Source organism: Pseudomyrmex gracilis, unplaced genomic scaffold (genome assembly GCF_002006095.1).
Source record: "Pseudomyrmex gracilis isolate BER0280 unplaced genomic scaffold, ASM200609v1 scaffold_124, whole genome shotgun sequence".
Lineage (NCBI taxonomy): Eukaryota > Metazoa > Arthropoda > Insecta > Hymenoptera > Formicidae > Pseudomyrmex > Pseudomyrmex gracilis.
In genome coordinates, this window is record NW_018020708.1 from 267,396 (window position 1) to 279,203 (window position 11,808).

The 11,808-nt window shown below is 44.8% G+C and overlaps 1 protein-coding gene across 1 annotated transcript in view; it reads left to right on the top strand.

Moving 5' to 3' along the window:
- Nucleotides 1-6,595, top strand: part of LOC109856570 — a 42,279-nt gene extending 35,684 nt beyond the window's left edge. Inside the window, exons 6-13 of the mRNA XM_020431979.1 lie at nucleotides 92-186; nucleotides 1,442-1,690; nucleotides 2,275-2,700; nucleotides 3,428-3,678; nucleotides 4,438-4,583; nucleotides 4,747-4,872; nucleotides 4,991-5,188; nucleotides 5,535-6,595. Coding sequence (XP_020287568.1) covers nucleotides 92-186; nucleotides 1,442-1,690; nucleotides 2,275-2,700; nucleotides 3,428-3,678; nucleotides 4,438-4,583; nucleotides 4,747-4,872; nucleotides 4,991-5,188; nucleotides 5,535-6,595 — 2,552 coding nt within the window. The remainder of the gene's footprint in view (nucleotides 1-91; nucleotides 187-1,441; nucleotides 1,691-2,274; nucleotides 2,701-3,427; nucleotides 3,679-4,437; nucleotides 4,584-4,746; nucleotides 4,873-4,990; nucleotides 5,189-5,534) is intronic.
- The last annotated feature ends 5,213 nt before the right edge of the window (nucleotides 6,596-11,808 follow it).

The following is an 11,808-nucleotide window of genomic DNA, read 5'->3' on the forward strand; positions in this document are numbered from 1 at the left end:
TTTTTTTTTTTTTTTTTTTTTTTTTTTTTTTTTTTTTTTTTTTTTTTTTTAATTCTGTAATAACACTGAAAGAGAGATTGGAACGTTCAAGGCGGCAGCATCGAAGTAAAGGCCACCCAGAACTACGCGTCCTACGCCTTCATCAGCAAGGACTACGCCAAGTTCCGCAAGGAGACCAACTACCACGTACGTATTTCTTTTTCTTGTTCGCTCTTTTTCGCGTTTGCGGTTAAGCGAAACGAATCGAATTCGCGTATCACGAATAGTTTAGAGACGGGGCAAATAAACTCGCCATCCCGAATGCGGGAGTTCGAGCGAATAACAGAGAAACACACGGACGAGTTTTGAGGAGGATACGAATGATTTATGTACTCGGCGGAATTTAATCAATGAAATCCGCACCCGAAACATCGATTATAAACGCGTCTGACGTTCGACTTAGTTCAGGAATTTTGGCCGGAGGCATTCCTTATTGGAAACACGATACGGGAGTTTCCCACTCCCGACGATCGGGAGGGCGGTGGGGAGGGAGGGGGGTGAGAGGCGACGATGTATCTATTATGAACGTGTTGCGTTATTATTAATGGCCGGGCGCGTCGTTGGAGTACAGAATGCCACTTATGCTTCGAGAGGAACTCGAATTCCCGCGGGATACACGAGAATCTACTCAGACAGACAGTCGAGAACGGACTGCGGCGGATTCCGGGATTCGTCGCGATTCTTAAACGAGCACGTCAGTCCCGCGTCAGAGTCGTGGAAACACACGACGAGAGAGACCGCCAGTTTCTCCACTTCGCAGTTATCAAGGCTTTACTGCGAAACTTCGTCTGTGACGACGCGACTTTTCTGAAAATTATTTGTCAAAAGTGGTACAAGTTGTTTTTTTTAGATACAAAAAATTGTCAAACGTTAACGCATACTTTCTTCTGTGACTCCTCTTTTATTTTAGAAATATGAGGATTTCTTTTTAAAATGTTCAAAAATTTTGTTAGAATTCTGTTTTGGAGCTAAAAACAGTAAATTTTAATCACTTTGACGTAATTTTCCAAACAAGGAGGAATCTCGCTATGTGTGACTTTTTTATTTATCTTTCAAAGTATTTTTTCAATTTATTTAACAAATGGTCACGTTTCCGTGTAAATTCGCTACAAATTTATTCCCGCGTTTTGAAGGCGAATCAACTATTTTGCATTACTAGTTTCCGCGTGGCGCTCGAGTGTCAAGAAGTTAAACACTCCGCGCAATCGGGAATCTCGAATTCCGCGGCGTTGAATTCCGCGAACCGATCATTAAAATCGACGAGAGTCGACCGGATCGGATTACGATTATATAGCGAACACTTTGACGCGCGCGCGCATAGAATAAAGCTTTTAAAATAATCTTGGCGCGAAGCGATTACGATCGAGTTACAGCAGCGCGAGGTCTGTTATTAATTGTTCAGCCCGCGATTGATCAGTCGACGAGCGCGCCTGTCGAGGGACGAGGTCACCGAGTGGTCGAGGAACGAGTCAGCACCGGTGCGATCGATATTGAGGAGGACACGTCCGTCACCGCTGTCGCCCCGTATTCGACCGCCTGGCCCACGACGATGGAAACCGACATTATGGACAATGAAATCTTGATAGGGACCGTGGATTATAAATCGACCTTGGAAGTGACGACCGTCCCCTCGACGACTACGACGAATGAGGTTTTAATCTGACGTAATGCGGCGATACAAACCGGAGAGAGGCCGGTCTCTCTCTCTCTCTCTTTTTCTTTTGCTCTCTTCCTTGTCTCTGAAAATTACAGCTCGTGAAAAAATTCTCAAATGAGTAGAAAGCGAACACATCCACTTATATACGTTTCCTTGAAATTTCGGCGCGCGGTTAAATTACAACGCGAGTTACACGCGCTCGCAATAACTCACGTAAAGATATCATTCCAACGAGTTCTCGATGTTGAGCAAAAGTTTTGTTTGTTTTAATATTTGCGAAGTTAAAACATCGGACGGACGAAGCAAGAAAATATAAAAACATAAATAGAGAAGCATAAAAAAATATAAATAGCGAAAAAATAGCTGACCAAATTTTCTTTCGCTCGCGTTATCAACGACAACATTTTCTACAAGCGTCGATGTATGTAAAAAAAAAAAAAAAAATACACATTGTTCCGAAACGCGGAATTTTATTCTTTCTTTCTTTTTTTTTACCGTGACTTTATTTCTCGCGGTTGTAAATTCGCTCGTAACGATCAATTTTGTAATAAAACAATTATTTGTTTCTCACGCGCCAGTTGTCGAGCAATGCTGAATCGACAGTGGTGTTCGAGTCGACGACCAGACTCGCCGATTCCGTCACCGACGATTCCTGCGCGACGTGCGCGGATCCCGCAATCGTGACGACGACGACAACGACGGGGGATCCGTCCGGCGCGGACAGTTCGACGATCTCGTCGGCGGAATGGACGACGCAAATGCTTCCGGAATTAATACATCTCGTCGAGGGTGCCGAGCGTCGAGGGGACGAGGAGAACAGAACCGCGAGCGAGAACGAAGACGAGGAAGAAGAGGAGCTCGCAAAAACGAGCGCGGAGACAAAGGCGAACGTAATCGAGAGAAACAAAGCTGCGACGCATCCTTTCGCAATCTCGACGGAGAACGCGGGGGATGTCGTCGTTCCGAACGACGAGAAATCGCCCGAGAACTCAACGCACACCAAGGTACGCAAGGGGAGAGGAAGGAATAATAATAATCAGAACTTTCGGCGCGAAACTAACGCGACCGCGATGAGTATTCGTTTCGAAAGTTGAACGGGGAAATAATCATCGCGCGGCGCGCGCGCGCGCGCGCACCCACATCCCCCTCTCTTTCGCGTTACTTCCAACAATTATTTCGCGAATGCGGAATTACCGCCGAATGTTGTAGCACGCCCTAGTTTCGGGAAATTTTCACAAACCACCAAAGAGAGAATACAATAATAAATTCGAATAAAGAGCCTCTCGAATCCGGGGAGAGTAGAGCAGCAGCAGCGCGGTTTACAAAATGATATAACAAATTCACACAACAAGTGTCGATATATGTCTCTATTAAACAAATTTATCGGCGTGTATCCAATCAATTTTTGAGTAAATATTTTGAATATTCTCTTTCCTTCTCATTGGAAATCTCACGATGTAATATCGAAATTTTCAAACCGCGCGTTTCGCGAGCAATTCAAAATAAATTCAGTCGCGAGAACATGTTTGCTCGCTCTATACATATACATATATATATATATATATATATATATATATATATATATATATGCGCATATTCATGTACTTTGTGTACTTGTTAATTATCGCGCTCGAAAACAAACAAAAAAAAATATGCGAGGAATGAAGGCAAGCGATTGTGTTCGCGATTAAGCACATGTGTGCGTGTGTGTGTGTGTGGTGTATGACGCAGAGAACGGAAGCGATTGGCGGCAAGAGACCCGTCACCAGTCCATCGTCGACGATACTGATGCCGGACGACATTCTGGTGATGAACGTGACGGTGAAGACGAATGTCTCGGTGGGTCATATACAGGGTGTCACGATAAATCCAATTAGATCCGTCCCGCCGGACGTGGAGGCCATCACTCATCGCGAAAAGGCCGAGGATTACGACTACGTCTACAGCAAGCCGACTTTGCCGCCGTCGCTGCCGAACGTCAGGTGACTCCCGTCGTATATCCCGTCATCACCGCGCGATTTGTGACATATCTCCGCTAGGCGGAATTTAGGTGGCGAAAAGTGTTTTTCGACAAATTTCCTAAGTGCGATAGTTTTATTTTTTTATTTTATTTTTTTAGAATGCGCGGGATATAAAATATCGCACAAACGCCGATGTGCACGCGCGATATGTGGCGGCGCGCGGTCGATGTAATCGACGATGCGTTTTATTTCTTTTTATTAGCCGACGCGCGATGTGCGAATCAATTTTTCACGCTTATATAAACGGAAGCGGGTTTTTTTCCCCCCGCGAGCTCTCGCGTCGCGTCGATCGGGGAGAGAATCGCCGCCCTGAATTAAATTGAAATCGCTCGTCGAAAACAACTGATTGATACCGATTTATGGCGTTACATTTTTAACGCCAGAAAATGCATATCGCCACTCGATTTCTATACATATATATATATATATATATATATGTGTATATATATATACATATATATATACATACATACATATATATATATATATATGTACACATATATATACACATCTGCGGCGCGCGGCTTTTTCTCTCTCGTTTCGCATGTACAAATGCGATGGAAAATCGCGTTTTCACGCGAAACAACTGTGTACAGTTCACAAAATGACGAATGACATCGTTTTTCCGAATGTTTCTCATTCGATTCAGGGAACAACGTAATTGAGATTATTGTTTAGAATCTAATTGAAAAACGAAACTAAATTTTCGTCTTATTGTAGGATAATACCCTTCGTCGCGGAGGACGCATTGGTAAAGGACAAGGATTCGGTGGTGATGTTTCCTGAACTACGACCGACCGACGCTTCCGGTTTTTACGACATTGCGACCCAGGAAAACCGATTCAGCCCACCCGTCGAGACCGAAGGTACTTTACGGTTTTCCGACCGAAGTCAAATGAACGTGTTCCGCAAATGTATATCGCAAAAAAAAAAGGAAATTCTCTCAAGATGAAACATCAGTCTTTTGCAATTTCCGCTATTTGATAATAAAATGTGCTTTATGTCAATAATAAATATTTGTGTCCGTAGGAGGGTTCGTGCCCAGAGAACCGCCGTATTTCGACGTTCCCTATCGTTCCACGGATTTGAATCTCGAGATCGGCACCGGGGTCACTGTGGTTTCGCAGATCACGAGTCCGCATCGAAAAACTGACGGTATATACGTAACATCGATTCATCGCTGATTTACAACGAGAATTACACACACACATATATATATATATATACAAGCGCGAATCTAACGTACTAACCGACGCGTGTTTTGCCTAATCAGATTTATCTAGCAAGTGCCACTTTGAAAATGTGGAATACCGTCACGGCGAGATCCTGCCGCGTGCCGGTTATCCTCTCTGCATAATCTGCATGTGTTACCACGGCAAGGTTGTGTGTTCCTCGGAAAAGTGTCCGCCATTGAAGATCGGTTGCCAAAGGATCAACACGGAGAAGAGATGTTGCGGGAAAATCGTTTGTGGTATCGCAACCCTGTTTGATATAATCTCGCTCTCGATGTAAACATTAATTAATCCGCAAGAGATAGTTATTGAAAATATGTAAAATCAAAACTTTCACAAATATTTGTTCCACGCTGTTGCCGTATAAAAACAAAAATTGTTTTCTTTATTTATAAGAAACTTTGCTTCTTGCGTCATCTGAAATTTAAATTTCAACTTAAATTTAAAATTTAAATTAAATTTGTTTTTTTAATTTTAAATATTAAAGTTACAATTTTTTAATTTAAATTTAATATCTGCAACGACATATATATATATATATATACATGCTTTAAATGTGTTTCTTATTTTTGCATCTTATCGCAGTCGAAGCCGACGAATCGCCGACGGTGGTGCTCGATCGCGCCGACGCGACGGCGCCTTCGCAGCGGCAGCCCACGGTGTCGCCGGATCCGTTTCGCGACGTAATCAGGACTGAGCCGGCCCCGGACTTACCTTCTCTGATCGAAGACATGATTCCTTACCTGGAACGTGGCATCACGACTCCAAGACCGACGACGTCCATGGGAGCGTCGAAGATTCCGAGTCACGGCTCGGCTGGCAATCAGTTGCTGAGCTTCGACTTCATGGAGCAAGTGCCGCTTATACGACCGCCCTTCGATTACGACGAGAGACCGATCGTCTCTCCCTATTTGTTAAAGATGAAGTACGGAGCTAACCGCGAAGTGCTCCCGAAGGATACGGTCTCGTTAACGCACGATTCCGAAAATCAACGACCGGATCGCAAGCCCGAAACTCCGGGAGTGTTCGGTTACGAAAGGCCGTTGACATTCAATCGCACGAACGACAATTCGAAGAACGATCCCTCTCGTACTATTATCACGGAAAGGATCGCGAAGGACAACGCGTCCAGGATCGACGAGGGCTCGAAATCGACGATCGTATCGCGAAGAAATCTCACAGGCGAAGCGGACAATCGCGTCACGAAGCACGAAGACAAGAAGAAGATCGCCGAGGATGTCAAAGACGACGACATTTACTCTCTGGATTCCGTTATCAAACTGTTATTTCCGACGAACAGCAGTTCCGACGTCAAGCCGATCGAAACCACGAGAACGCCGGTAGTTTCGATCGGACCGAGCGAGACGCGGGAGGAGAATCCGGAGACTCTCGTCGCCTCATCGACGTCGACGAGCACGTTGAGGACGGAACTTCTCCCCACAGCGCGGACGGAAACCGTCGAGACGTCCTCGAAGGTCCTCGACAATGAGATATCAACGTCTGTGAGCAGTACGCTGACGGTGGCCGGTTGCAATATATACGGGCGGATGTATCGCGTGGACAGAATCATCACCGAGCTCTCGAGTGCCTGCCTCGAGTGCAGATGCACGAAAATTGGTGTCCAGTGCAAACAGCTGGAATGTTGATCGGACACCGATTCCTCCCCCTCCCCCCTCACCCGTCCGTTTCCGAGATTTAACGTCGTCCTGTGTAAGAAATCGGTCTCGCTCGAGCGTGAATACGTTCCGTGCGGGAAAGAGGACTCGTGTTTTCTTTTCAAACGGGGAAAGACGAAGAGCTCGCGGATTCGGCGCGGATAACACAACACCGAGTGTGTTTTCAATCAATTATCGAGAATCGCAAATGGGGAAATTTTATAACGATTGCGCACGCGTGTGTATAAAAATGATATATAAAATTGATAAAAGAGATTAAAAAAAAAAAAAAAAAAAAAAATCAACAACTCGGAGAATCTTGTTGAATTAAACTCTCTGATAATTCACCCGCCCTTTATAATTTTCTCTCTTGTATATTCCGAGAAAGTTTCTCGGAAAATTACTTCGTAAAATGTCTAAAGTAAATCGCGCGAGATTTTCCGTCATCCGAAACGCGTCTCGCGCGCGCGCGCGATAAGGATATTCGAAATACTTCGCTTGTCAGTTTCGAGTACCGACCGTAACTACGAATCTCTCCAACTATCAAGACCGCCTTCCGTTGTTGTACTTTCCGGCTAAGACGAGATAGATCCTGGCAGAACGATGAATCTTGGAGACCAGAACTTGGAACCAACTTGGACCGCGTAATTATCCAGGCGGAACCGATAGACTTGGGGGGACTTAGAGAGAGAGGGGGGGAGGATCTCGATGACCCTCGATAACGAGACACCGACGCTCGTGGTCAGATTACTCTAACTGGATGTAATATCCGCGCGCTGGGTTTGTATCGCGTTGGTCGGATCATTACGTAGTCCTCCCGCAGACTCTCTCTCTCTCTCTCTCCTCTCGAGTCCACAGTTCCGAATGCGGTCGTCCTCGCGGATGGGAATTTATGTAGAAAATGACGTCGACCTCGGTCGCATCGCATCGGTTCCTCGCGCGGTAGCTTCGCAAAAACGATTTTCCTCGAAGATATTTCGCGACTCTCTTTCACGTTTGCATTCACGAACCCGTCGTTTGTTAGAGACAAAAAAACGTTATCTTTTGATCTTGGGGAAAAAATAAAAAAAAAAACAGTTGCGAAGAATTTCAACGATCGCGCGTTTTCAGCGCGATGGAAATTCACATCGCACGCGCAAGCGGAGCAAAAAAACGTCTTCTTTGATATTTGCCCGCGGCGCGATCTTTTTTTTTTTTTTTTATCGATTTGGGAATTAATGCCGCGGTTTGACGTTTCCTCCCCCTCCTTAACGTTTCTCCGTGCGTAATCGAGTATTCCCCCTCCGATTAGCGGATACCTATATCCGCTCGGAGTTCATCCGACTCGTATTTCATCCGCGCGCGACCATCTCTCTCTTTCTCTCTCTCTCTCTCTCTCTCTCTCTCTCTCTCTCTCTTCTCTCTCGTCGTCTTTTATCCCCGGGATTCTCAGACTCCTCTTTCTAATTTCTTTCGTCGTTTTCTCAATTCTGGCTTGTATCGCCGAGCATTATTCCCGAGACGTCGCGCGACGGTCATAAACGCGAGAGCCTTACGAAGAATCCACGATCCTCGGGAGCCGAGGAATCGATCGGGATGTAATTGTGAGAAATAGTCCTTCCGTGCCACGCAAGATAAGTGGATGAAGGCGGAAGTTAGCGGCGGGGTATTCGCTCGCTTCCTCCTTTCCCACTTTAATGGGAATTATCCGTCTATATACCGCTCGCGGAGGGAGGAGGAGAAGAGGGGCGAAGAGAGCGGGGGAGCAAAGCGCGCGGGGGATGGGTGCCATTTTGATTTATCTCCGTAATTTATCTCGCTGGACTCTCGAATGCAAAAGATACCGAGTTGGAATATTACAGAGGACGGAAGAAAAAGACAGAAGGGGTGGGGGAGAGGATGAATACTCGGTCCCGCGACGGAGACGGCGTTTTCTTGCAAAACTCAAATTATCCGGACTAAATTGCATGTCTCCCGCGAACGAAGTGAGATTTTAGTGGCGTATGCGGTATCGATCATTAATCCTCAAACATTTGCGAGAGAGCAAAGACACGACGAGAGAAAGAGAGAGAGAGAGAGAGAGAGAAAGAGACAGAGAATGTTCGCTCTGTGGTGGCGGAATAATATCGTGATGAGGAGCAGCGATAATTTTTTGACTGAAAAGAAAAATCTGGGGAAGCCGTTTTGTTGGAAACTGATTTATTTTATTCGTAATTCTTCCAATTTGTTTGTTCTGTAAATGTTTATATAACAACAAGATGACAACAGCGATAAGATAATACACACATGCGTTTAGTTGTTAAGTAAACGATAACGATCTCAATGTAGCGTCGTCACTGATTGAAACCGAACGATCTGTATGTTTTGAAAGGCGACGTTTTATTATCCGAGATAGATGCGATCACAGTCGCGCGACAACAAAGTCCGATTGGTGCTGGAATAATTTTTTTTACAGATCACACAATGTCTCGAGTCGGAAAATCGTATTTTGTTATTACATTTAGCATTTAATTTTTTATTTTTTTGCGAGTCGAACGTAATTGAAGAGGAATATAGATCAGAACCTGTAGAACGAGAGAGAGAGAGAGAGAGAGAGAGAGTAGACATTTATGCGATGTAAGTACTTCGAGTTCCGCATTTCCTGTGTGCGCCGCAACTGTATCGAGATCGAGAGAGAGAGAGAGAGAGAGTTGTAAGAATGCTTTTGTTGGAACTTATGAAACGTTGTATTATTAAATCTTTTGAGAATTTTCCTCCTCCTTTATGCGCTCGTATTTTTGAAACGTTTGCGCTCTCGAAGAATTCGCATGCGACTCTCAATAGTTTTATGTACGTGCATTACGCGCCCCCGCGAACAAAAGCCTGCGATCCGGAATTACATCGACGATGATGATAAATAAAAGCGATCTCTCATCGTTTTATATATTTATATTTGTATACGTAAAGAGGATATTTATATTATAAAATTCCAGCCAATAATGTTAAAATCTCTTTTCCCGACAAAACTGAAACAAAGGGGATCGCGGTTATATGTTTATATCGATGATACGCGCGTTGGTTATATAACGCGCTTTCGATTCGACGTAAATTGGGTTGAAAACTGACAGCCGCTTTTGAAAGCCGCATTTTATGCGGAGGCTTGTAACATATATATATGTGTGTTTACATTCGTTACAATAAACTCTTACATCATTCCACTTTGTTTTTATTTTATTTCATTTTTTTTCCCCCGTCATTCCTCTCTCTTCCTTTCGTGTAAACTCCGCGCTGTAACAGAGAACACGCATTCATTCATTGCCGGCAAAATAAATATTTTTAAAGCAACGTGAAAAAAAAGCTCAGCTCAGTTTTAATTAAATTTTTATCCTACAACGCGCGCGCCGCCGCGAGGAAAAGTGCAAATAATTTTTTTTTTTTTTTTCTAATAAATAAAATATTTCCAACTATCGGCGAAACAACTATCGAGGATTTTTTCGTCCGCGTAACACAAAAATATGCAAAACTACTCCGGAGAGTGCGTCGCACACAAGCGCGCGCGTTATTAGAATATTTAATTAATCTCCCATTTCCGTTAAATTGTGTTCGGGTAAAATAAATCTTCCGATAAGAGAGAGAGAGAGAGAGAGAGAGAGAGAGAGAAAGAGAGAGAGAAAGAAAAATCGTTTCAATCGAAATCCGGTCGCGGATCGCAAAACTCGCAATGGACTCCGATCTTCGAAACGATACACCGGCCATTGTTGCGTAACGAATAATAACAAAACGACGAGGAATTCTCCAACGAGAGGAATTAATAATACGAGAGAGAGAGAGAGAGACAGAGAGAAAGAGAGCGAAGGATGTGGGAGGGGAGGATGGGTAGCGAATCGAGATTGGATCGTGGCACTTTGTGAAACGTGACGTACGATTCGAGCGATTTTATTGCAGGCAATCGATTGATTCGATTATACAATGGAGGTAACGGGGAAGTCTCATTATTATACTCGCAACGAAATCGCAGTACGTGTGAGTGTGCGTGCGATGAATGCGCGAACGTACGTGTGTACGTGTGTGCGCGTGTATGTGTGTAATATCTATATATTTAATAATTCATATATTATTTACAAGATATATATCGTGATGTAATCAAAAATCGACGACAACACTAACATAATCACAGCCAGTTCGTCTTGTGACATCAATAAAAACAAGAACAAGTATTATATATATATATATATATGTCTACGATTATATATTTATTGTATATATTGTTACGCGGCGGTCACCGCGATGTGTCGCGGGAGCCGCGTGAACGGCGCGCGCTCGGCGCGACTGTTGCCGGACGACTCGCGAGCAGTGATGAAAGATCGAGCCGGCTAGCACCGAGAGCACCGAGGTAGTGGGAACCACTGGGAACACGCACACAAGCGAGAACGCCGCCTTGTGCGTGACGTCACGCACACAGCGACGGTTCTCGCTTGTGTGCGTGTTCCCAGTCGTTCCCACTACCTCGGTGCTCTCGGTGCTAGCCGGCTCGATCTTTCATCACTGCTCGCAAGTTTGTTTAAGAAGAATTGCAACCGAGAGCTGTCACGTCGCGCTTCGACGATTCGTCCTGATACAATTTGTATTGTGATATCATTTGTATTCTGAGTGTTAATAAAGTGTTTTGAGAGAGAGACCGCGCTTCTTCGTTCGCCGCGAACGCGCTCGTGAATTTCAGTGGCCGGCGCTATAGTGCCGTCTCGCCTCCGCGGGCGTAACAATATATATATATATATATATATGTTATACACGACCAAGTGCTCGGGTGAACACATGACGTTTCTCGCCTTATGACTTTGTTACGTTATCGCTGTATATGCGTTATCGCGGTTGCTATTCCCACTGTCTACAAATATCTCAACATGCGGCGCGTAATAAATCAAATTTTATAAAGACACACATCGACAAACCTGAAATATCGTACAAAGAACCGTTATAGGGAAGAGAGGGGGAGAGGGATCGCCGTAATTGTTCGTCGCGCGCTCCCGCGTTTTCAGGAGATCCGTTTCCGGAAAATTCAAGCGAGCGCTTATAAACTCCCCCCTCCCTCCCTGTCCGTTAACTCGAGCTAACATTCGCGTGTCGTCGCGCACGAGACACGCCGCGACGAGAGAGAAATTCAAAGCGCGGACGAAGATTGATGGAAAACGGGGGAGGAGGGAGCTAACCCCGAGATCTGAACGCGCGCGAGAACTCTCGACAAT